This window comes from Lacerta agilis, chromosome 5, assembly GCF_009819535.1.
Source record: "Lacerta agilis isolate rLacAgi1 chromosome 5, rLacAgi1.pri, whole genome shotgun sequence".
Classification (NCBI taxonomy): Eukaryota; Metazoa; Chordata; class Lepidosauria; order Squamata; family Lacertidae; genus Lacerta; species Lacerta agilis.
Window position 1 is genome coordinate 51645112 of NC_046316.1, and position 27897 is coordinate 51673008.

Consider the following 27897-nt stretch of genomic DNA (forward strand, 5'->3'; position numbering starts at 1 on the left):
CCAGCAGAGAACTCAGTTTGAATTGCAGTCTTTTGAGGAACCCCAAGTGTTAGTAGAATCAGTTATTTCCCAATATCCCCAATGCATCCTGGCAGGAAAATCCCCAAAGCTCTATGGAATCCAATGGCCTCCAGAGGAGGGACCATTTTAATAGGTGCCCCCATCCTTGCAGGAGGGGAAAGGCTCATGCAAGCCTAAACCTAAGTAGGAATTGAGTTGTCCATGATAAGGTTGATAAGATCACCATCCAGCTAATTGATCAAGTGTGTTCTATGTTGAGCTGATGAGGTTTGGGACTGCCCCACTGCAGCCATCACAGCATTAAGTCCTGAGCACCTGGATCTGGCAGCTTTAAACAGGTATGCTGAAATCCCCAGGAATCCCCAACACCAATCGGATACCACTTTTATCAGCTCAGGGCCGATGGATGGAGCACAGCAGAATGAGCAGTACACCAACATATGCAAAGTGACAAGGCCTCTTCTGGGCAATGGAATGGGGGACTTCCAGCCTCCCCTGCTTTCAATGGCAATGACTGCAGGATGCACTCCTACCATTACTAAAACTAGTAAATGTTCCACAGCAGCATAGTGCAGCCGCGCTCCTGCCCTTGGTCAACTCTGAGGAGCCACACAAGACCAAATATATTTTAATACTTTTAATACTGCTCTTCAACAGCTATTGACAAAAAAGATTCTTTTATATAGATAATTTAAAAGTCTATTCAAGAAGGTAAACAGATCCATTTATGCCAATTCAACAACTTAAAATCAATCCCTTATCTCTGATCAATACTGGGGCACTTTTTCTAATGGAAGTTCCTTACCTTTAAGGCCTCTTTCTCTTTTTCTATCCGCTGGTGGTCCAGATGCATTTTCACAAGAGCTGCATCTTTAGCAGAGATCTCTTCTTTCAGCTGGTCTACCTGGTGTGTCATAATCTTCAGCTTCTTTCTCATTTCATTGATTTCATCCTAACATGACAGAATTGAGCGCTCACTATACGCAGGTAGCAATGGCTCTAAAGCAGTGATACATATAAAATCCACATTTTTCTTTCAGCATAGCTATACTCCACCCCAGAGCCAGTCCAGGAGAATATCATGAACAATGACATCAAAAGCCAGAAAAATATCAAGAAGCAGGAGCAAGGTCTCAAGCCCCTGTCTGATATAAAGGTATAATACAACGACAAAATAAGAACTCTGGTTCTCACTTAGGTAAATGCAACAAAACAAATATCACACACACAAACACACACATCCTTTGAAACTAGAGCTTGTCATATACACATCACCACTCATGTAAAGAGAACAGGAGAAAGTTGAGTATAATCCTAGGTATGTTACAAATCCTCATGAAGAAAGCCAGCTATTTTAAAAGTTGGTATGCACATATGTTTCCAAATCTACTACTTTGGTAATGAAAAAGGAAAAGCTCCCATGAATTTTGCAAAGCTTGAGGTTACATTCATTTAAATTAACAAGCAACAATTCCCAGGACCAGAATGATCCAAAAATGTGAAACCATCCTAGCAAGTACTGAAATTCAGCCAACAACTCCTTTATCAAATGGCTTTACTGGGTCTGAGCTTATGATACCCTGGAGATCAGAAGCAATGTGAACAGGGTTGGGCAATGGGGAAATTTTCCTTATTAAATAATCTGAAAACGCCTACCAAGAGGTTTCCTTTCTCAAACAAGCTTGCACCAATTAAGCTTATATCCCAAGAGAGATGACAATTCTGCATAGTTTTTCAGATAAGACCATCTTTGTTTTCATGGCTGGCTGGCTTGTTACTGAACTATGAATGATGGTCTTATTGCTATAGCATAGCTTGACTATACTATAAAAGTTATGTTCAGCTACAGGTGTTTTTTCCTACTCCTGAATTTTGCAATTAATGCTAACTGAATCTTCCTGCTCCCCACACTCTTTTGAAATAAATTAACACCTTATAGATGCCATGATAATTACCCACTTCCATTTGGGCAAGGGCTATATTCCTAGCCAGGTACAAGTCTGTGCAAGAAATTCCATAGTCAAATTTAAATTATGTTCTCCTTACCAGGCCACCTCTGTAGCTACTTCCTTACTAATTTGATGGGCTAACTTTCCCTCAGAAGAAAAAAAAAAACCTCCTTTATCTTTTTCCTACATGCCGCAATGACAGCTTTTGCCTACTATAGAAAATAATGTGTTGTTTAATATTGGTTTATACATATCTATTGATTCTTCATACAAAGCTGAAGACAAAAGAAAATTGATGGTTGAGCCATCAATCTGATACAGTCTTATCTGACTCTCCTTTAGCCCCCTGAAGCTTTGGATACCCCTTGGCAGACACTTTCAAGGCATCTACTTTAAAACAATACTATACTCAGGTAATCATATCATTCAAGAGCATTCATTTGTAATGTTCTTGAGTTAGGCCATCTGAAAACTGGTTCCCTCTCCACTGGGTACAAATTTCTAGATCATCTTTGGAGGACATCTGATATGGAAAGCTCTCCTGTAATCCAGAACCACCAGAGACGTGTCACTTTCCTAATTTGACTCCTGACATCTCTTCATCTTTCAAAGACATACATGTGAAGATTGTATTGTGGATAGTCCCCCCGTCACCTAGACTCTATGTTCTAGAGCAGAGCTTTCCAAACTTTTCATGTTGGTGACATACTTTTTAGACATGCATCATTTTGCAACACAGTACCCGGTAATTCAGTTTTACTACCAAACCAGAGGTTAAACTAAAACCCTTTCTAGCCCCAGAGGAGCGTGGGGAGCATTCACATGACACACCTACACACTGCAGCCAACACACTAACATCTTGCAACACACAGTTTGGAAAGCTCTGTTCTAGAGTCATGACTGTTTGCATAAACAGTCAGGTCAATGTGGAAACAAAATAAAATAAAAAGTTCCTTCCAGTAGCACCTTAGAGACCAACTAAGTTAGTTCTTGGTATGAGCTTTCGTGTGCATGCACACTTCTTCAGATACACATGCATGCACACGAAAGCTCATACCAAGAACTAACTTAGTTGGTCTCTAAGGTGCTACTGGAAGGAACTTTTTATTTTATTTGTTTTGACTATGGCAGACCAACACGGCTACCTACCTGTAACTAGGTCAATGTGGCTGAGGTTTCTAATATAACTTTTCCCACAGGAGGGACAAAGATATGGAAACAATCATGTCAACATTGTCATATCTTCTAGATATTAACCGAGAATGGGTGGCTCAAGTGGAGGCTGGGCTACAGGACCACAGCCCTCCTACTGAAAATATCAAGCAATTAAAATATAATAATAATCCTCAAAAACTCAAAGCCACACACATTTTCCTGTCCCACACACATTTTATACTGTCTTTAATTTATAGTCATTTCTGTCAATCTGAAAATTGCAACCCTCCCAAGTCAAAATGTTACCAGCCACCACTGCGTGGCTCAACTAAAATGGGGAAACAAACTTAGTAAGAGAACTGCTTTTTAGTACCTGGGCTTCGATCAAATTTTTACTGTAGAGGTTTCTGTCTGATCTCACAGCTTCATAGAGGTTCTGTTGCTGTTTTAATTTTGTTTCAGACTCTGCTATCTGCTTTTTATAGTCAAAGATCTGCATTTCCCTCACTTTGATATCTTCCATGTGATGGAGGACCTGTCAGAGAAAGCATAAAATAAATATCATTAAACCATTCTTCTATGACGACTAGCAGTGCTCTATAGACAGACTTAACTGCAAATACAAAGATTTCTGTTCAACCAGACAGATTTGGGCTAAGGTCTGGATTATATTTACAGACTTTCTTGTGTTGTAAAAGAATGCAGCTGCAATTTGAAGGAGGAGACTAGCATGGGAAGGCAGGATCATAACCTTTCCCCACACACCATTTTCCCACTGAAAATCATCTCTACCCAGCTTTTCCCCAGCAGGGTCTCCCGAGATGTTTCCCCCAACAGGAATAAAGCAGCTGGGAAGAGGTCAAGTCCACTTTGCAATTAATAAAAAGATTTTTGCAGTGTAATCGTATACAGTGGTACCTTGGTTTGCGTACATTTTGGTTTGCATACGTTTTGGATTACAAACATGTCAAACCCGGAAGTGCATGTCCCGGTTTATAATCTTTTTTGGATTACAACCCATTTTGGGGGGATTACGAACATTTTTGGGGGGAGGCCCCATTGGCGAAAGCACACCTTGGGTTACAGCCTGTTTTGGTTTACAAACGGACCTCCGGAACAGATTATGGTTGTAAACCATGGTACCACTGTACATATCTACTTGTAAATAAGTTGCATTGCATTCAGAGGGATATGCTCCTAGGTAAATGGGTAGAAGATTGCAACCCCTGTGTAAAGGCCGAGGGAGCTGGCGTTTGTCCACAGAAAGCTTTCTGGGTCATGTGGCCAGCATGACTAAACTGCTTCTGACACAACGGAACACCATGACAGAAACCAGAATGCACGGAAACACCGTTTACCTTCCCGTTACAGCAGTACCTATTTATCTACTTGCACTGGTGTGCTTTCAAACTGCTAGGTTGACAGGAGCTGGGACAGAGCAACGGGATCTCACCCTGTCATGTGGATTCAAACCACCGACCTTCGGATCAGCAAGCCCAAGAGGCTCAGTGATTTAGACCACAGCACCACCCGCATCCTGCAACCTCTGTGTATATGTGTATATACACATGTGCATATAGTTAATATGAAATGAAACCACATGTTATGAAGAATGTAACATTTCTGTCTTTCTCTCATTTGTAGTGACCAGGTTGTTTGAACTGTCTAATGACAGATTTCAAATTTGTTGCTGAAAACTAGCCTAGGAATCAATACATCACCTTAGTAATAAATCTTGCCCTTTGCCAAAGTGTGAAATGGTTGTCTTAAGGAGCTGCAATTAGTTTCAAATAGAGGAGAGCAAAGTATAGGGGTTTTTTTTAAGTGTCTATGTGGATCATTTTAGCCAATGAATATTCTTTATAGGGTCAGTGGAATTTAATAATCTTGGACAGCTCTGTGTTATAACTTCAGGTGCGCATGAGAATCCTCAGTATCTGAGCTACTATGGGCTCTTGTCATTCTCATTTATCATAACTGTCAATCTGGACATCCCATTGTACTGCATACCCCTTTGCAAGGATAAAAACAGCCGAAATTATTTGCCTAATCATATCACAATTCATCTTAAGGAAAACAAGCATTTGGAGGAGAAAACATGGAGACAATGAGTGGAAGCAGATCATCTGGAATGCACTGGACAGTTTGCCATGAAGAAATTGAAGGTGTCACAAATACTTAAATCTTAATAACTCTCCAGCATTATTATTTTTTACACTATACAATATTGATAGGAGGGGACACAAGTGGCGCTGTGGGTTAAACCACACAGCCTAGGGCTTGCTGATCAGAAGGTCGGTGGTTCGAATCCCCGCAATGGGGTGAGCTCCCGTTGCTCAGTCCCAGCTCCTGCCCACCTAGTAGCTTCAAAGCACGTCAAAGTGCAAGTAGATAAATAGGTACCGCTTTGTCATGCTGGCCACATGACCCGGAAGCTGTACGTCGGCTCCCTTGGCCAGTAACGCGAGATGAGCGCCGCAACTCCAGAGTCGGACACAACTGGACCTAATGGTCAGGGGTCCCTTTACCTTTATATTGATAGGGAAGAAGGAAAATTGCCTTCTTAAAGAGCAGGACACATAAGAGCTCTCAAATTAAGCAAGGAGAGCATAGAACCTCCAAACAGTGAAGTTCGTAAGATATGAAACCAGCAGGAAAAACATTTTACTACTACAACTTCCTCTTGGAAAATATGCATTCATGTTCCTCTCTGCCATGCAAGATACTGGAAGAAACCTATCCCTAGCACCAAAGTTGTTTGTGCTTTCTTGTACAATATACCTCCCTAATTATTTACATATACTATGTAGTTTCCACTTCATTTATCCAACTGAATCGGGAGAGCTGTACAAACTTTGCAGTAATGAGAGACATGGGAATATTTTAAAAATGTATTTTCGCTAATAAAACTCATAAGGAGAAGCCAGAGAAATCTGATAATTTTTAAATTTCAGATATCTGAGGTTCTGGAAATGGTTTCTTCATTACCTTGACATTAGATGGTAATGAAATAGATTGCTGGAATTTGTCCACCCTGTCTAGCTTCCTTGCATTGAGGCCTATTGTTTAAATTCATAAATTTATGTTCATGAACCTTCAAAGGAAGAGATAACATTAATGTTCAGAACAGCTACTCAGTAGTAGAGTAGTAGAGCTTGCAACCAGCACATTTGTCTATGCTGAAAGAATTCAAGCTTTGCAAGTGTATAGTAGGGTTATCAGTGTGCAAGCTTTGGGGCATATGCTTAATTAATTGATTACCAGATACCTCTAACCAACTCAGGAGATAAAGTACATCTAAATATAGAAAGTTTTATTGCAGTAGTGGCAATGGTACTCAAGTGCATTTGTTGCTGACTGCAGAGATGCCTAAAAACTGCTTACAGTTTAAAACAAAAGCAGAGACCCAGCTTATAATTTAACTCCTACTACCTTTTGCTTTTTCCTGTTAAAAACAAGTTGCCAATAGCAATAAAAGTGAGCTCAAAATCAATAATGTGTATTTCAAATCTGAAGCCTAGCTTAGTGATTATATAGGCTGAAGCAAAATTAGAAAACAGATCACTGAATTGTAACCATGCATCTTGGGAGTTGATGAACAAAAGTACAATAATAAACTACTTTACTATGTTTTACAAGTTGGCATCCGTGGTTCTGAGGCTGACTATGCATTCATAAGAATTTATAAAATTGTTGCGTGGGAGTAACACCTCTCCAATAACTCTTAAACTGGAACTGGATGAATTAATGGATATTTTATTATGAATAACTCAAGAGTTGTCAACTGAGATTAGGAAAACATTTCCCTTACAATGCTGAGCTCTTCTTCTTTTTTCCTGAGAACTCTGCAGTAATCTCCTTTACAGATGGCATGTTGGGAAGAATGGACAAAGTATCACTTGATGAGCTTCAGTAGAGTGATTTTGCATTGAAGGTCAGATTTTCAACTGCCATACATACATGGAGCTGGAGCAGAACAGACTGCTTGCTTACTGCCACAAATACCTGTCTTCTCAGGACAATGCGCCATGACTCAAGTAACTTGTACCATCTGAAATAGTTTTACTAACTCAAATGCATTTTTAAAATTCTAGATGCACTTCTGGCATAGCACTTGTTATTCGCAGTTGGTCAATTTGCTGGAGGTTGTCATCTGTAAAGGTAATCTGAATCCTCTGCTCTTCGGCATGATTCAATGAACTAATGAACTCTTAACATTTCTTCATGAGAAACTCATATGAAACTGTAAACTAAGCTTCCTGGATTTCAATGTACTGATCTGGTACAGGTTGTAATCATCTCAGACTAAAAGCAGTTGGCATCCTTCCACTGTGACTGGGGCCACAGTGCACAACGTATATCAAGCAACCTATCTAGCAAACTAAATTGGAATAAGAAGCCTGGAGAGGGTTGTTTCTCTCACAAACAATTTGGCACATCATACATTATTTACATATCAGTATATAAGTTTTGGAAACTGATCTACAACATTAAAAAAATCTGAAAGAAAACCTCAGTTGTGACTAGATCAGCTGAAAAAAACAGTCTAAATTATTTGATCCTGGGAAGCTCTCTGGAGTCAACTAGAACAATATAAAAAGGCAATTGCTTCTGAGTTGCTTCAAGGCACAGAAGTATTAGCTCTACAGCCAGCCACTGGTTCTGTCAATATCCTCATACTAGGAAGCCAGATTTAGGACAATTTGCATTAGTGCTTTTGTTCAGCCCAGACATCATGTGCCATGGTGCTTCTCCTACCTTTGTCATAGCCCTGATCAGGGCTTTTTGCAGAGGAACTCACCAGAACTTAGTTCTGTCACCTCTCCGGTGGGCACCATTGCCATTCTAAGAGAATACGGGAGGTGTTCTTGGTGAGTCCCGGCACCTCTTTTTCAGAAAAATAGCACTGGCCCTGATCTATTTGTATTTTGCTTTTTACCCTCCATTTTCACCAACTTCTATGCAATCCTAAGCATGCATACTCAGAAATAAATCCCAAAATTCATTAAGTTTTACTTTCCTGTAACTATGCTTCGGAGTGCAGCCATTGTTAAATGAACTAAGATGCTTATCACAAATTCTGTGTTGGATCTACATTATTTGCCTCCCTTGCTACTAAGCAATCTTGTCCTTCAGACTACATTTGAAAGGTTACTTTGCAGAGCATTACTTGTACTATGGGGACCAGGACATCTAAAGGATTGCCTTACCCACTATATACCTGCCAGGCAACTGCATTCCTCAGTTGAGAGTACCATACACCCCAGAAGTGTGCTCAGGCTGTAGCAGAAACTGGGCTTTTAGTGTTGTCACGCCAGCTCTCTGGAATCACATAAGATATGCACCTAGAGTGATGCTGTTTAGGCACCTACTAAAGACATTTTTGTTTAGGGTGGCTTTCCCTGAAGCATAATCAGTCATTTATGAAGATCAATTTTATATTTGATTAAATGGTTTCATTGTTTTTAGAGTTTGCGTGGATAGTTTTATTGTTTTAGAATTCTGTTTTTACTAATACACTGCTTTGATGGCTTTATACCATGAAGTGCTCTATAAAAACATTTAATAATACAGTGAAAAAACAGTAATAAAGGAAAAGAGATTTATTAATTGTCCTACAGAGAAAATTAGCCCTGTAATGTGTGCCCATATGAATAGCTTTATCCTCCATCAATTAGTCTACTCTTCTTTTAATTTTAATTTTAATTTTAATTTAACTATTTATTTATTTCATATATCAAGTTCTTGCAAATGCATTATACATTATGTGGCACCTAGAGTAGCGCCTATTCTGCAGTCTATTAGTACATGTGGCATAAGGTGATCTCAAATGTATACTTCTTCCAAGTTGTTAGGGGCCTTATATACAAATAGTAACACCTTTAACCCAGCCCAGTAGCAAACCTGCAACCAGTGCAGATCACTGAAGTTTGTGTCATCACTACAGGTTGTTGGAGCACATTCCATTGTTTCAATTATGTGCTGTGTGGAGAAATACTTTGTCCTGAATCTTTCAACATTCAGCTTCTTTTGATGCCTACAAATTCTAGTGCTATGTTATGCTACTTTCTTGACCTAACAATGGTCACAAGTTTGGAGCTTTATATACTGAACTAAAGATTTTGAGACTTACAATTATTTTGGAGCTTCCAGGTGGATTGTTTATTCGCACAAAGCCTGATTGTTACACAACAATTTCTAGCACAAATATCCCATTACCTTTTTAATAGCAAAATGTTTGGTAAAAAAGGTGATGGAAAATTGCACTAGAAAGTATGGGATAATAACCACTAGTTGGCAATACCATATAACTTCAACACAAACATATCAGGATGAATACTCAATAAACAGACAATGCTGTATAATTTCTGCTCAAGTTGTGTGTGAATATATCAGCATGATTGCTCAATAAGCAGCTGGTTTGGAAAGTCCCCAAGTCTCCTAAACATAGAAATTTGGCAGGCAGATCATGCTTTGTTATGGATAAGCTTCTCAGACAAAGGGAAGGGAAGAAGCACTGAAGGGAATGCAGTAAACATCAAAATCACCAAAATCGTATTCATTATGTTTTCTTTCACAGTTTTATTTGTGCAATTGGCAATATTTTGGTATTAGCATTTTTGCTCCTTGGTTTTTATGTGTCGCTAGAGAGTACCGTATGAAATGCATTAGATGATAAAACAGATCTTGAGCTAATTCTAGACTTGAAGTTGATGATCTATAAACATCCTGATCTTTTTGCAAAATGTATTTGCACCAGCTATGTGCCAAGGTTGTCCAAAGTCAGAATTCACCTCCAGTGAAGAAATCAAATGTATTTTTTTTCTTGGTTTATGATGTTTCCATTTTGGACTGGCATTACATATACTCAAACTTGGACAATCACCTCTAGTTATAAGACCCTTTCTGAGGTGGCAGCAATGACTGATGTGCCTTGTTCATAACAGGACTCAATAATCTTTTTTAAGAATACTCAAGAGTTCTTAATATTCCTTCCTATGGTTAACATCAACTGTGGTGCAGCACTGACTCCATCCATCAAACATACATACATACATACATAGCTCTTCATCTCTAAGCCAAGGATGTAGGCCAATGGAAAATGTAAAAGTTATGCTACCACATAAAAATTCCTCTTCTTACTTACTTAACAAATCAAGAGACTGTGGACAGGTGGTCACATCAATTTCTCTCACTTTCCACACACACACACACATACTGATGCACAGTATGTAATGCTATTGATAAGGATTCACTGCCATAAACACAAGACAATTTAAGATACCAAAATAATAACAAATCTTACTTAAATGGGATTGTTATTACAAAGAATTTATACATGCTGTCATACAAGAAGGCACATATCTGTTTCAGATGAAGATACAGAAAGTAGTCATAAAGTGAGCAGGGAATAACAATGAGTAGAAAACAGACTGGAAGCTAGCATGCCTGTCAGTGAGTTTTATGTAGAGCTCTTCAGTCAGTTCTCAAGCAGATAACAGAGCATTTTACAGTCACATAGCAGGGCAAGCAAGCAAGAAAGCTCCACCTAACCAGCTTGAGTGAACAAAACAGGCTATGACATAGCTTCTACAAAAATTCACAACTTGTGTTTTGTTCAACAGATCGCATTCGAGTTGCATACTGAGAAGTAACAGCTTTTTATGCAGGGAGGTAAGTCTAGATATCCACATGGCCAATCTAAAAAACCTTCTTAATTATAATGCCATGTCCTTTATATTACTGAAAAAAGAGTATGTTATTTTATAGTGGATAAATAATTAATACGCAAGCAATTTCACCTTAAGTGCACGAAGCCAGGAGATATCTGTGTATAAATGTTAGTGGTTGAGGTATGGGCTGTACTACAAAAGCAACAAGCTAATGAGTGCAGGGTAAGGTTGGAGGAGAGCAAGGGGAAAAGCTTTTTCCCACTTGCCCAAGCTTTCAGATAAAAAATGCAAAAAAAAGAAAACCCACCTTATATTGTCATTCAGGATTTAACAGCTGTAGCAAGCTAACAATGTCTCTCAAATGGGAAGAGAAAAGAAGGGTAAGCAATTTTCTAGGGAACACTTGCCCTTCTTTGTCCCTCTACATGTTATCTGAGGACTGATAAGACATGCTCTGCACAGCTCCTTGTAATCTCTGCAGGCTCTTCACCCCTTTTCTCCCATTTCAGCATGCCTGCTAATTCACAAAATCCCATGCATCCTGCTCGTGTGTTCCAACAAAAACAAATTGGTATTCTGTCCCCAACCGGCAAATTTTTCACATCAAGCAAAAAATGATAGTTAAATAAAAAGATGTCAGTTTTCTTAATCTGCATAATTTACTCCCATCACAGAATTATAGTTTTTCTGGCAGCATAATTAAGTATTTTTAATTTAGATCCTAGCTCTCTTGATTATCCATGCAACAGGAGGGTTTTTAGGACACTAACTGTAGATACCAGAATGTATCCTTAAGTGGACTCTTTTAAGATGTAAAGAACATGCAGAGGAGTAAGTATGACTCACTGGAACTTTATTCTTGTACCCTAAAGACCACTGAGAGGACCTTGGCAAAATCCATATAGAAAGTCAAGAACTGAAAGGAACATCTTGTTAGTTCTGAAAGGCAAAAGTCTGCAGACAACTCTCTCATACCTTCTGTGTGAGATCACTGGCTTCATTGATATAGCGGTCTCTCTCTTTTTCGAGCTGGAAGATTATCTTTCTCTGTTTCTGAGCCTCATCCTTATAATTCTGAATTTCTTCTTCCAGGTTCTTCTTTGACTGTTCATGGAGCTTAACAAGATTCATCTGCTTATGAGTAACAGTAGCAGCCTTGAGCAAGTTCTGCAAACAAACAGTGAAGATGGTTAGGGGACACATTGTATAAGAGTGATTTCACAAAGCCTAATAATACCAAGCACTCATGTCCAAACATGACATTACATGGGAGATACATGACATGGGAATTTCCTGACTTTTTCTTATTTAATGAAAAGCAACCATAGGAGGCTGCAGTAGAATGAAAGTAACAGCAGAGGATTTGGGGTGGGGAAGAAGACTGCTTAATTATGTCTCCTCTGGCTGTTTTCCTGCTCAAAATCTTCCTAGCTCCTTTTCTAGAAGACTCCCCCTTCACCCTTCACTGCAGCCTCCCACAGTTCCTTTTGATGAAAGAAGAAATGTGGAGAGACTATATAACATACACTGTTTGACTCTCATTGCCAGAAAAGTACCGGCACATAAATCATCCCAAGGTGGTACTCTTAACACCTGGTATTTCATTTTTTAAAATACTTGTTCGCAAGATACAAGACACTCCATTTAAAGTTTGCATGTTACTACAGATAGTGGACAAAGCTTGCAATCCTGGGTACAACTGGCATCTGTGGAACTTCACCAGACAAACTGTCTACAGAACTGCAGCGCTTTGTTACATGTATATCCAAGAATAATTCTTTTCAATAGGGATGGAGGATAAATTTGTTCAGTCTGCATTATGTCACAAACCAACCTAATTTGCTAGTCCTGGAAACAGACGTATGACTGAGTGCATGCAAAACTGACATGGAACAGAAATAGGCTGATCCGTTCATTGCTAATTATCAATAGATGTATACTGTATCTGTCAGACTGATTTTAGAAAGCGTACTCCGCTATGGATGCACCTTTTTAGTTTTACCAAGAATGCCCCTGCCGTGTTTTTCCCATTGGGCCACTCTCAATGAGAAGGATGCTGCTGCTGTTTGTGGCAGCTCTGTGGTCACCTGATGGAACAGCAAAGTTTTTTTCCAGTAAAAGAAAGACTAAAACGCTCTGCCGGATGTCACGGGACAGTCAGAAAGGGGTTTGGAGCAGAGGGATGGGGGAGAGAGAAGCGACCAAGAGGCTGTGGAAAGCAGTCTCAGCACCACCAGCTGTCCAGCAGCTCAGGAACTGACAGAGAGCCTCCCTCGGCAATGGAGCGAAGGGAGAGGAAGTGTGTCGCTTTACCCAGGCGGCGGTCCCGTAAGCCGGCACTGCTGGCAACTGAGAGTGATGGATCGGATGCATGAGAACTGAGCTCCGGCTTGTAAATATGTACCTAATAAATATTACTCATACACAGCCAATCTAGCAAGTGAATTTACTCGTGGGAGGTTTCCACATGATCCTGACACCACCTCATTTCTATTATGGTATGCCACATCACCCACAAAAGTAAGAAAATTTCTCCCAGCCCCTGCCACCAAAAATGCAGCCCTTTCGCAGAAGATTGATGGGCCCAAGAAAGGGGAAGCATTTTCCAGCAGCAGTGTGCATATTCATACTTGACCAAATGACAACTAATGACCACAACTAGGATTTGGTTTTGTACAAATGGCTGAGAGATGCATTTTCTAGAGTCAGATGTACGCACTCACCTTGTTCAATATGTCCCTTTCTCTCACGAGCTCATCTATAGCTTTTTTATCAACTTCAGCTTGTTTTTTTGCACCTTCCAACTCTAAAACACAGGAAAAGTTGATAAACCTTGAGTTCAGAGTCAGACTGCATAACTTGAACAAAACAAAACATTATGGGATTTTATTTTTTAAACACAGTTTTACTTTAAAACTAAAAGACAATCTAATTATTCATTACTTCTGACAAGGTGACAGCAGAAAGGCACTAACTTGGAGGTTTTGCCCCAGTGCACACTTTACTCAGAAGTAAGCACTGCTTAAGTCAATGGCCCTTGCTCTCTGATGTGAACATGCAGTGGCACACACTGGAAATTGGTCAAGGCAGGAGAGAAACCAGGGAAAAGTGACTCAGCTGTAGTGAATTAAAAGCCTCAACAGTCACCACATCAGCTGAAAGGCCGCTCTCGGGGCAAACAGGGGGAGCGAGGGCAGGGCAGGAGCAGCGGCCATGCCACGACAGTGGGCCAAGCAGCAGCGTCCTTACAGGCTTGAGGCACCAAGAGAGGTGCGATTGTTGTCCACCACAACCCGAGTCTGCGGCCATGGCAGGTGCCAACCTAACCAACCTCTAAATATGTCTCTGCTAGATTAAAATGTATGGAGGCCCAGGAGTAGTTCCAAAATAAGGTGTCCTAAATGAACATGCCAGTGGGAGGTTTCTTTCCAGGGCTTACTGCAGCGTCAGGGAGGTCTAATTTTGTTGGGCTTGCTGTAGGGTGTGGGGTTAAAAACCTTGCAATACAGGATAACCCTGAAGAAATACACCAAGCCATACAGCTAGCAACTGGGGGGGGGGGACAATTCATTAATTCACTGACAACACTCAAAATCCATACAAAGTAGAAGACTCTGGGTCACAAAGCAAGTCTCATCAGATCAAGTGAATCCATGGCAAGAATTTAATACACAACAACCCCCACTTTCTATTTCTTATTTTTTAAATTACTATTTCTGAATTAAAAGTTTGCTTTAATAATGATTCATTTATATAATGAATGAATGTATCACAACAGGATACAATACTAGGCAAACACTAGGGGGTTATTGGGTTGGTTTTGTTTTTTATTTAGATTCTGTATTGTGTGTTTTTATATTGTGATTTTATCTTGTTTTCACTCTGTTTATCTCTTGAAAAAGCTCATTTGGTTTCTAAGACCGAGGGAATGAAGATTCAACTTTGCCTTTATACAATGAAGTATTTAATACTCTACTGACTTCTTTCATCTCAGGACACAAGAGATAAACCTCTGGTGGATTCCTGGCAAGAGAAGTGGACCATAACTACATATTCATAGCTGCTCCCACAACTTGCACTGTATTACTAGCCAAGCACTAAGCACATTTCTCAGCCCTGCTGCATCAAAATTCTTGGAATTATGCATTCTGCTATTTTCTATTGGAAACTGCAAGTTCCTGCACCTGCAGGGACCTGTTCATAGCAGATTTCCCCAGCATGTCAACCAGGTCTTTTCTGAAATGGTTGGAAGGAAGACTCTGAGATACAAAACATATGGAAAATACTTGCAAGGGGAACTGCAACTGCCCACATTTCACAGATGCATGTTTGCTTTCCCATACTTCCTTCAAACATTACAAAAATAAAACGGGGGGGGGGAGGATAAGATATGCTGAAGCGCATTGTCATAACCTCAACCCCCCACCACTGAAAAAACAATAATAAACCCACAGTTGACATACCATGGGAATTCAGGAGCTTGCCTTTTTCTATAACACTTGAAGTGTAGCTCAGAGATATATTGAATAAAAATTGTTTTGCCCAACCAAATTTCCATATCACTGCATTAAGTTTGATTCCTACCTCTCTCCAGCCCATTTATCTGATTTTTAAGGGTATCCCTTTCAAATTCAGCATGAATCTTTTGCTCTTCTACAACACGTAATTTTCGCTGCATAACCTCTCTCACTTTAGAAAGTTTTGAAATCTCTTGACGCATCTGAGACACCTCATCTTCTCTCGCCTACAGAAAACAAAATAATAGGAATGGAGAGGCAACAATTAGTAAAGCATATATCAACTTTTGCTCCTACTGCAATGTGTTGGGTAAAAAAAAAATTATAATAGCCACTGTCATTTGCAATAAAAGAAAATATTCAGAGCCCTTAAGGCTTTACAGAGCACAGCTTTTGTTTTTCATCCTCTTTTCTCTCTATCCTTTTTCTTCCACTGCACTCTTGAGCTTTAGAAACCAAGGAAATATTTTCCACTCAGCTTGCCATCACTTGCCTAATGACAGCTGGACAGAAGAACTAACAGTGCACTCCAAACCCAAGATCCACCAGGAGGAGTGAGTTTGGACTAGGTAGATTTTGGGGCTGTCCTAGTTCAGCTGGTGTAACTCCCTGATCCTGGCTCAGCTGGGACTCAGCCTGCAGAACTCAAACGTATGCAGGGGTGGGGTGGGGTGGGACAGGATAATGAGAGACTGATTCTTAACCTTTAGTTCAGTCACATAGCATGGCAACTCAGCAGATCTTACTTACACTGGCCAAAAGAGTTGTGCAAGCCAACCTCTATTTTAAAGTATTATATTCCCTCTTCTGGGCTCTGGCTAATCAGCCAACAGTAGCCCCACTCCTGAAAAGAGTTTGGAATATTGGTAACTTATGCCAACAACAACAACAAGGTTCTATGGCATTTTAGGGTGCAATCCTATGCACCTGGAAGTAAGACCCATTAAACTCATAAGGCTTACTTCTAAGCTGACACTCATAGAACTGTGCAGCAGAAGCATTTGTAGGCTTGATTCTACCATGTATCTAATGAAATTTATGCCACAATTAAATTTTTATCTTTTTGGGTGCCAAAAGTTTCTTTGTTCATATCCAAAGAAAGATCATTGGCTGTGATAATAGCTTTTAATAATGACTTTTTAATAAACATGAACATATATCAGAAAATAATCTTGATAGCCTGAAACTCTGAAATGGAATCCTTTTACTACACCAGATAAATATTTTTATATGCTTCTAGAACTTGCTTCCATTGTTTTAACCAAACACTTCATCAGCAAATGACTTCCTCTATTTAGAAGAACAGGTTGTACATTACTAAAGCTCAATAAACTATTGGTTTTCTGTCCTTTTCTTTAACAGAAACTATGTTGTAACTGCAGATGTGTTCTTGACTGGAGATTAGACACAAGAGATGAACAATGGCAATATCTTAGGTATATATAGTGCCTTTCATCTCAAGGAGAGATTGGCCTATCTTGGAAAGGCAGGGATCTCTAAGGTGGCATAAAAACAATGTAAAAATCACAAAAGTTCGGGGAACAAATTGGAATAGAAAAGAGACAGCAATAGGAAGAATAAGGTTTTTGCGGAAAATAAATTGTATGAGCAGATTATGATGTCACCACTTCCAAAGTTTGGGTTATCCTGGATGTCAGTGCAATTCATGTGCATGTTTTGTAATGTAATTCTCACTGGAGGAGAGAATGTTCTGTCCCAACAAGAATTGTCTTTCCATAGCTGTTATTTGTGTTTCAAAGGAAGCCTCATAGCGATCAAACATCTAGACACATAATCTAGTAGTCACACACCTACCAAGCAGCCATTTTGTACAATGCAGTTTTGAAACTGGGATCGTATCTGATGTCATACTGAACTTACTCTCAGCTCCGTGGTTTTCTGCTGGTTCTCCTGCATGAGTTGATCAATGGCCACAGTATGCTGTTCATTTTCTTGCTGGAGCTTGAGATTTCTTGCCGTACACTGTTCAAGTTCCTTTGTGGCTCTTTCATTCAGAATCTGTGGAATTGTGGCACAAAGCCATAAATGTATTTATAATATACCAGTACCACCCTCAACTTCTACAAGGATTCCAAGGAGAACAGAATTCCTTCACTTTTTTATCAAATGCCATTTACCACCGTATTAGTAATGTATCCTATTTGAGAAATTTGTTCAGCAGCTGGGAATGAGAACAGCAGCATCTAATGAATATCTCAGCAGGTGTGATCTTTTTTGTAGGATCTTTGTAAGCCTCCCTCACAGGCAGCCAATAAATATTTTAATGCCTTATTGACATTTGGCAGACACAGTGTACAACACTTCCTGTAATCACTGCAAATGAGCAGTAGAGTCAAACGGTTTTTTATCAGCAATCATGAAAATAATTATAAATTTTAGCAGACGTGTGCTACATTAATAAGAAACAGGGACTATTATGAGATGGTAGACTATATGTACCACTGCAGAAGGTCTCAGGCTCAATCACAAGCATTTCAAAGCAAAGGATTGCAGTTGGTGAAGCTGGTGAAGACCGCCCATAAGACCATGATACACCACTGCCTGTCATAATATTGGTCTAGATGGGTTGGCATCCGTCTGTCTTGGAAGACAATGGAAGAATGCACCTTCAGGGGTGCCTGTCACAATACTAGTCTAGATAGACCCCAAAGTTTAATATAAAGCAACTTCATATGTTCAACATGCTCATAATTACTTGAGTCCATAGAAGTGCATATTCCAGTGAAATTCAGTTACCTCAATAGGAAGGACAGAAAAGGGTAGCAAGACATAACTATCTGACAGACTGATTAAAATCAATACACACAATACATTCTGGGAGCAGAGAAGCATGTTAGTAAAGCAAACTTGGTATCATTCTGCGGCTGCTAATAGCTATGCCAGGACTGGCCCACAATTACCATTCATAATGTGTAAATGGATCGTCACACTATTTTAAAAAGCTACATCAGGACCAATGCATTTGACAGAGAATAAAATTTTCCTTTCAGTTCTGCATATACACTGAATCTGTGTTTGGTTTTATTAAAAACTTCATTTAAATGAACAACTGTCACAGACATCTACCCAAATACACTCAGGGAGTGGAAGGAAGGGCTATAGATTTGCATGACGCAAGCAACTCCTGGAAGACTTTTGTTCCAGGAAGAAACTGCTTTACAATTATCAAACCTCTTTTACCGTTTACTAAAATTGCTTCTCATAGGGCTTTGAAGCATCAGGGGAAATGGACTGAAAAAATAATCTAGACCATTTTAAGGCCTGACCAGAAAAATGCTAAGAAATGATATTTTGGTTTTTAAAAATGAATACTTTGCACTCTGACAGCAACTTCTGTCTAAAGATCTTTACCAGCATTCTGACAGTTAACCTCACAACTCAAGTGACAGATAGGAAAATATTATTGCCATGCTTCCCTATTTATTTGCAGGCTTCAATATTTCAGAGGGAAATGAGCAACAATTCTATGTTAAGAAATATACTAGTATGAAATGACAGTCTGGTGAGCCATGGCATCAGAGCATGAACACTGTTTTAGGCAGAAGTGAAAGTCTATTCTTATGTTTTATTAGTTTGAGGCAACTGCAGAAAAAAATCAGCTTCTGCTACTCAAGCTGCATCAGTCTACACTGAGACAGTCATACACATGCTCTTCTCAGTCAAAATCAGCTTCTGGCCCAACACCACAAATGTGGCAGTATTGATTATCCCTTTGCACAAAAAAGCAGCATTCACATAATAATAAGTCAGCATAAGCTGATTTTTCCCCACAGATGCCATGCTGCTTAAACTAACTGTGTGTGAATATACCCTGAGACACTGAAATTTCCAAAGTGAGTTCTTGAAGACCTACAGAAACTAAATACATTCTGGTGAGTTTTCTGATATAATTCATTTATATACAAGAAATATGGCATATTCATTTTAATGTATCCGCTAAAAAGGTTCAGACACATATGAATCAAGTTCATAGAAATATTCAGTAGAAAGCCAGTAGCCCATTTAATAAGTCATAAATGCAACTACACTGTACTAGTCTCTATCTGGAGCTACCACCTTTTCAATGCAACTTTTTAAAAAGCAAAAAAGGAAAGACCATAATTTCAAGAACTATCAATGGGCTCATAATGGGTATTGCTAGACTCACATATGTAAAACTATGTTATGTGCTGCTGGATAATTTTACAAACCAGACATGAGTCCCATCTTTAGAATCCTTCCTGATCCCTGCTCTCGTATTTGTTCCTTGACAGACCTCAGAGGAAACAGGAAATACCCTGTCCTCTTATAGTGGGGGGCCGGGGGGTACAGTCCAGATGCTGTTGGAATGGGAGATGGAATCCAACAGTAGGGAACCATGTTTGCTTCCCATGTTACAGGATCCCACAGTTATGCATTCATTTATCTCATGTCATGTAACTAAAGGCTCACACTCAGAGATACTTTTAACAAACCCAAGGGACCAGGATGTAATTTTGTGCATGTGGCTTTATTGTTACATTTTGCCACAAATCTTTAGAAGGCATTCTCAAATTACTTCAGTGTGAGTGAGGGAGCAGGTGGGATTTTCGTCAAAATCTATATTAGTCGTCTATGACCAAGAAAAAGAAAGTGTTTGGTTTCCCCAAGTGTTTTCATTCTGTCCTGAAAATCTGACCTTGATCTGAAGAGTCTTTGTGTGTGTTTTTAAGGAAGTTCAATGTCAAACCCTACATTACCTTTTGCTCCTTGAGCTGCTGTTCAATTCTCAGGAGTTCCTCCTTGTTTTTATTCATACTCTGCTGCATTGCCTTCATTTCAGCCAATTTACTGTCTAATTCCATCTGCTGCTGTTTTAGTTCCCTCTCCATTTTTTCTTTTCTTCGGGCCTCCCGTGTAGCCTCATTCTGACGCAACTGGATTTCCTGAGTAAGCTGCAACAGCAATAGAGGAGGAAATGGGAAAAAAATTATTTTAATCAGGGGAATCAGTAAGTGTATAATTTACCAACATATGTTTGACATTCTACTTTTTGCCATTTAAACAATTTACATAGCATTGTACAGTACAGTAAGGTAGGTAAATGACCACTGGACAGTTAAGTCTAGTTGAATTTGACTATGGGGTGTGGTGCTCATCTCCGCTTTCAGGCCAAGGGAGCCGGCATTTGTCTACAGACAGCTTTTTTTGGGTTATGTGGCCAGCAAGACTAAACTGCTTCTGGTGCAATGGGACACCGTGACGAAAGCCAGAGTGCACGGAAATGCCGTTTACCTTCCTGCCACATCAGTACCTATTTATCTACTTGTGCTGGTATGCTTTTGAAATGCTAGGTCAGGAGCTGGGACAGAGCAACGGGAGCTCACCCTGTCATGTGGATTCGAACCACCAACCTTCCGATTGGCAAGCCCAAGAGTCTCAGTGGTTTAGACCACAGTGCTACCCATGTCCCTACACAGTAAAATTGATCAGAACCCCAGCCAGAGAACTTACAACCAGTATTGGACAAAGTAGGGTTAATAAAATAAACTCAATGCTTCACATGAAGAATGGAGGTGAGGGTGAAGCAAAGTTGGTTCAGAAATGGTTTTGTGAAAAAAATATGTTTAATTTAGGGAGACTTCAGGGAAGACAAAGAATGATCTGATGAACAGTGAAAGGAATGTTTTAGGAGTGAGGGGCAAGAAAGTCTAGAGATCGCTGAACACCCCACTATCTACCCCACAAAAACATATGGGTTTTACAAGTACATCAAAGAAATGATCACAAAACTCAGATGGGATGCCAGATGGGATGCAAGCAAAAGGGATGGAACCAGCAGAAGAAGGAACCATGGTTCTCAGGTTGTTCCCCTCCCCCTCTACCTAAAGTTGAAAACTTACTCCTGCCTACATTCTGCCCTCTCCCCTGATGTCTCCCCTCAATCTAATCTAGATTATAAACTCAGCAGGGTAGGAACATGTCTTCTCAGTATTTATTAAGCAGCAGCTCTGGTTGGTGCAGATTTGGCAAACATTTAAGTCCCCTACAGAAGGAAAACTGTTCTGAAAAAGATATGTCAGAGATCAATGAAAGAGATTAAGTGCACTGATGGTGCTCTGTCATTGATGACTTCTCACCAACCCGCCTGGAAAAGGTTTAGGAAGTAAAATAGCAGGTGGTAGTTAATAGAGACAAATTGACAAGCTTGGAAAGCCTTCTAGACAAAGACAAAAGTGACAGCAAATAGGGTTTACACAGACCTCAGCAATGGTTTGTTCTGCCACAGTTTTTGTCATTTCTGCTTCGTGCTGTTGATCTGACATATTTGTTACATTTTCACGTAACTTTACAACCTCTGACAAAAGCTGGTCTCGCTCCTTTGTTACTTCTTCCTTGAATTTTAGCAATTCCCGCAGGCTGTGGAGGGGGAAAATATCCAAGTCAACTTCTCTGTGTTCTCAGCAAAAGGTGCTTTGTGGGAAATGACAGTGTAAAGATATAACTGCTTTACATGAAACCCCCTTCTATTAGCTCACAAAACCTGTCAACTAAATTGCATGTCTGCGAACAGTTACTAAAAACACCCTATTACTACTTAGTAGCATAAATCATAACCCAGTAGTTTTTATTCTTCAGCTGAATTCATGATTCAAACTAAGTTCCTTCCAACATAATAATCAGAACTCCAAACTGTCATGCTCCGCAGCATGTTCACTGTATGTCCACTCCTCTACTCCTGTCTTGCCATTTATTTGGGTGTCTCCCTTTGGATTTGAATAGGTTGTCTCAGCTAATCTGAGATATTACATGACACATAAATGTCCAGGATCCAAGAGAGGTACAGACAAGAACATAATCTGCCCAGGATATCTGCTCATCCAGTTTAGCACCCTCGACCCTCCAAAGACCTTCTGACCAACAAAAAAGACTTCCCTTTCTTCCAGTATACTTTCCCACCTTTTCCATGAAGCGTTTGGCAAAGCTCTCTAGGTCCTGTGCCCTGCATTAACAATTAACTGTACATGTAAATGAAACAACCACATACTGCAGTGCTAAAATTTAGATTGTAAGCTCCTCAAAGCAGGGACCCACAGGGAAGGTGCCATGTACACTGATTGTTTATTATTGTTATTATCAACAGCAAAAGTTAAACACACTGAGTAACAATGAAAGACACTGGGTTCCAACTGAAAACCCATGTGGAAGGCAGCTTGAACTCATGTTCGAAGTGTGCTGGCAACTGCTATGCTACTGTTACACAGGTGCTCCCAGCAGCAAACCTAAAATCACAAGATTAACAGTACAAATTAAAGCTAATATAGCAACACCAAATGGTTGTGGCAACTACTTTCCCATCTACAAATCACACTGTTGCACACCGACAATTTCTTAACATTTTTCACTGATAAAAACCACTAATCAATGCAGAGATTGAAGATGCCCCCATGGCCTAACATTCCCCAGAACATAAACCCTAGATCAGGGGTTGCAACCACTTCTGGGCTTGAGGGCCACATTCACCTTTGGCCAACACTCTGGGGACCACATCCCACCCCCCACCCCTGTTACTGCCCTCTCCCCACTCATCATATGGTTGATCTGAAGACCAGGAAGGGGCAATTTGCATCCTCATCAGGTAAATGGACTTGACCAAGGAGTTTAAACCTTTCTGCCCACCCCAGTGCCATGCTTCTTTTATTTTTACCACTGCTAAAATTAGTGGCAGAAAAACTTGCTGGGATGGGGCACATAAGGCATCCTGGCTAGGGTATAGACTGCTGTGGCTTTTGAATAAAAATTATCAAGCTATTCTGAGGGTGTAAACACACAGCTTCTCACACATGAAATATTTTCCCACCTAAAATAATATGTGCAGGTTTTTGCAAGATTATTTGCATTATCTTTATCAAATGTAGTCTCAATGAATGGCAATTTCTCCCAGTCCTCTCCGGATGCAACTCACTTATGCTCCTGACCCAATGATAATCCAGATCCTTGCTCCACTAATTTAGTCAAGTTCACAATTTCCTCTTTAAGAGACAGGATAGTTTCCTTTGCTTTCTGCTCCTTCTCATAAGCTGCATCCACCATTTTCCAGGCCTTTTCAATCTCCTGTAGATGGTTGAAGAAAAGTTTCATATATTTAATTAAAAATGAACAATAAGCTAATTAATTTTCCTCTAAGTTAATGAATAAAAGTTTTCAGCCTTCTTTTGACCTTTGATCTTCATCTGTGTTCTGTTTTATTAGCCAAATCTGTCTGGCCAGTAAATATTAGTACTTTCAATTAAGCAATCCATACCTACTAATATGGAACATTATACCTAATTATATTGTATTTTCAAAGTTGTTTATTTTCATCAGCATGAATCTTGCTTAAGGTCCACTGGAATTTGTGGTCAAGTTTATCCATATTTTGCCCAACATTTCTATAATCATAATTTTAAAATCCAGCTTTTCTCTTTAAAATTCCAGAAGGAGATGACAACTAAACAATCGAAAAAACTTTCTGACAGTAAGAGCTGTTCAGCAGTGCAACAGACTCCCACTAGATGTGGTGGCCCCTCCTTCCTTGGAGGTTTTTAAGCAGAGGCTGGATGGCATCTGTCATGGATACTTTAGCTGAGATTCCTGCATTGCAGGGGGTTGGACTAGATGACCCTTGGGGTAGCTTCCAACTCTTAAGATTCTATTATTCTATTTGATTCAAACAAGAAATTCAGGGGAAAGCAAGCTAGTATTTTTAATATTTTCTGCTTATCTCATAAATGAGTAAACGTGATATGAATATTTGGGAGAATGAGTAAAATGCAAAGCAGTTTATGGTTAAGCTAGCCCGTAAACAATGGGGGTCAAAGGGAAGGGTACTCAACTCATGACCTGAAGCCATGTGTTTTGTCATAGAACTTAAAATCTACTGTTTGGGATATTATTTCCAGCTCATAGCCAGGGATTTTTTCCCTTTCTTTGTTAACCATCACATACTAGTCCATTAAATCATAAATGTATGGAGAGAGTTCAGGTAGCAAGAAGGTCATCCCCTTAATATCTGTGGTTCTTGGGTCAGGAAAGCTGCTTGCTACCACATCTTAGCTTCTTCGTTGTTTCCCGCAAGGGGAGAACGACAATAAAGATCTATTCTATTCTATTCTATCTATTCTATTCTATTCTTTTTTGGGGACAGCTCAGGAGGATAATTTGAGTAAGACTTTTTTTTCAAAAAGGCAAGCTCCCTAAAGGATTCTCATAAAGCTTTTGAAATGTGTTTTCACCTATTACATCTACCATATTTCTTCTATGTTCTATGCTCTCATACCACATCTCTATTATGAAAAAATTGTTTGATTTTGAAGTAATAATATTAAGCTTACTGTCCAGTTCAATAAAGCATTATACACATAACTAACAATATGTTTAAGAACAGAAGAATTAGCCTCAGCCAAACTTTTTTGTGTTTAGAATCTAAGGGCCAATCTAGATTTGGTTTTAAATGCATCTTTATATTTAATATTCATTTCTTTAAAATGCAAATAAGAGCCCCTGCAGTGGGGTGGTAATTGTCATGCTCACAGCAGGCAATGTGATTTTCCTTTGCTTTAGTCCTGAAATCATCCATCTAAGCTACTGCTTGTATTGAAGGAAAACCACTTGTTGGTGCCATAAAATTAATCCTGGTACAATTCCATGTTTTAAAATATTATTTAATATCCATGTAACATTTACATTTGTTTAAGGAACAAATTTGTTCAACAAAGCAGATGAAGGGGAAAATAATATTTTATAGGAATATTCCTTATCCCATTAAAACCCCACAAAATTTAATTGATCTGTTTTTTCTTAACACTGTAGCCCCAAAGCAAGCCATCAAATAGATTCTACAGTTCCATGATATCAGTTATTTTTTACAATACTGTCATAATAGTTTCATTAAAATCAGTGTCACCTGCCTAAGTAAAAAATGGTCCAATCAATTAGCCTTAAGCTGCAACTTTACTGTGCATTCCCAAAAGTTCCCAAAGGACCACAGTGGCACAACTGGAAAATTTGGTGCATAATGTAATTGCTCATCTCATCTCCATACTGTTCCTGCTCTCATTGACATAGTCAAAGGAGTCTGTACATGCAAATGAAGGACATCTTAATACCCAAATGGGCTTTTGTTTTTGTCATTTACTTTGGCTAGAGCATGACTATACACAACATTATGAAAGTGTCCTTTTGTTTGTTTGTTTTATTTCAGATGGAGGAACGCAAGGTTGTTCCTTTTTGTATCAGGGTAAAAGGACAAAGAAGTATTAATATGGTAAGATAATAAAATAAGCAGTTCAAGTATGACTGATTGAAGATACAAAACAAAAAAAATGCAAAAACCTGTTAGATACTTCTAACTAGAATTAATCTTATGCTAGTGAGCTAGCCCTTAAAATTAGATATAAATACATTATATCTTTACCAAATTCACACTATGAAATTGGCACATTGTAAATGTAGGTTGTGTCGTTTTGTGCAGTCTGAGATACGCAGTAGTCCATTTCCTGCATATTATTTTAAACTCACTTTCAGCACTTTTGCTGTTACGCTGTAAATGTGGCTTCTGTTGAGAACTGGAGGCATGTATGTGATGAAACAAACACAATATCTTTACCACATGCCAAATGTTGCATGGGTTCATTTGACCTACATTCTGAAAATGCCAGTTTGATGGTGAACACTGACCTCACTTAAAACTTTTCTAGGAATGTTACAGAAGAGCAGGGGGGAGCAAAGGACCCACAACTTCAGCAAGTGTACTCTACACATATACATTTAAATTATACTCTAGTTTAACAATTGTTTCAAATGACGTGAGAATAAAGTCAATGTAACTGAATGTGAATGTGGTGCATGAGTTTCTCTGCATAATCTGATCTTCCCTCTCCACCACAGATGATTAACAGAATTAGAAGAGCTGAGATCAACAGTAAAGTGACATCAACTTCCATTACAAACTGTAACTCACACCAAGTCATCATACTAAGGATCATGAAAGTGCTAACATTTTATGGATTCAAGACCTCCATTTATTACTATGACCTCAGTTACACATTTGCCATGTTTTGCTTCCTTTACCCTTTTCAGAGATGCTATTGTTGTCTGGTCATCCTGTGAGAGTTTCAGGGCAGTAGCCACTTTAGCCGAATTCACCACAATCTCTGCATTCAGCTCCCTGCATTTTGCCATGAGACGCTTTTCATTCTCATAGGACTTTCTTAGCACCGTGTGGAGCTTCTCATATTCCACACGAAATTTCTCAAGGCTTTGATCTCCTGTAAGCTCATTGATGACTTCTTGGAAATCTTTTTCCAACGCTTCAAAGATTTTTCTTCTATTGCAGGTTTGTCATATTTTTCCTGGATGAAAGGAAAGGGAGAATCTATCAGTCAGTCACCAAAGGCATCTTGATAAAGATAATGACATATACCAAGATATTGGTATAATAGCTCCAAGGTACCTCCTTTTGATTAAAACATCTGTGATTATGGCAACTCATACCATATGAAGCTTACATTCCATCCTATTTTAAATGCACAATCCTTTAGACAAGCTGAGTCTTTTAAACATGACTTCAGCCCATCTATAAAGACTTACCATTATACAAAGTATCCAATTATAAAACACAACTTTTAAAGATTCCAGTGTTTATATCACAACTGCTGTCTTTGTTTTCATGATCATATATTACTTGAAGATGTCACTTCAAAGTATGCTGTTCTTCAATTCTTCACTAAGCGGTTACTTGAGATGGGGTGGGGGAATCAACACCATTTCGGCCTTAAAATAATGCTAGGCTTATCAATATTTTGTAGTCCCAGGAAGTTAGAGAGTATATCTAGGACCTGGCAGGTTACAGTGCATGGTTTACATGCCACAGCCTGGAAGCCATTTGTTTGACAACACTGAAGCACTCTGTTTGTCCTACATTTCTGTACACTTCCTCTGAAACAACTATCCCACCCTTTACGAACTGTCCCCAGGGAGGAAATGGTTAATAGGAAAGCAGTGAACAAGATATTGGAAACAAGATATTGAATTTAAGTTGGATAAACCACAGGTCTGACGAAAAGAAACTGATTTACAGCATAATCCTATGCATGTTTATTCAGAAGTAAGTCATTTTGAGTTGTTTACATTTTCAATAACTAAGCTGGTCTGAAATAAAAAAAACTGTGCTATTTGTATTCAAAAGTAAGTAAGCCCCATTGAGTTTAATACAATTTACCTCCATGTGAGTATAATACTGCAGCCTAAATTGTTCTTACATAAAATCACACAGATCACTAAACATCACATTTTAACAAATAGATAAGGAGCCCCCAACCTTTTGGGGCTCATGGTCATACTCAGAAATTTAAGAAACTGCCGTGGGCACCACATAATACCCATTTCATAGAAGAAAAACTGAAGATTCTCAGACTCTTAAAAGAAAGAAAGAAAATGAGCAAAAAAGCAAAACACCTATACACATCTCAAAACAAATAAAAGGTTTTTTTTTAAACACCCCTAAAAAGACAATCCCTCCTAAACAAAAGAGCCCACAAACCCTCATTTCTTTAAAAAAA

General features: G+C 39.1%; 1 protein-coding gene across 1 annotated transcript in view; it reads right to left on the reverse strand.

The window, feature by feature from the left end:
- CFAP58 (cilia and flagella associated protein 58) overlaps positions 1 to 27563 on the reverse strand; it is an 80681-nt gene extending 53118 nt beyond the window's left edge. The window contains 12 exon segments of the mRNA XM_033148160.1: positions 827 to 973; positions 3500 to 3661; positions 11775 to 11966; positions 13523 to 13605; positions 15384 to 15543; positions 17198 to 17335; positions 20056 to 20250; positions 21559 to 21715; positions 23262 to 23410; positions 26408 to 26658; positions 26661 to 26688; positions 27558 to 27563. Of these exon segments, the coding sequence (XP_033004051.1) occupies positions 827 to 973; positions 3500 to 3661; positions 11775 to 11966; positions 13523 to 13605; positions 15384 to 15543; positions 17198 to 17335; positions 20056 to 20250; positions 21559 to 21715; positions 23262 to 23410; positions 26408 to 26658; positions 26661 to 26688; positions 27558 to 27563 (1668 nt within the window).
- Positions 27564 to 27897: the final 334 nt, after the last annotated feature.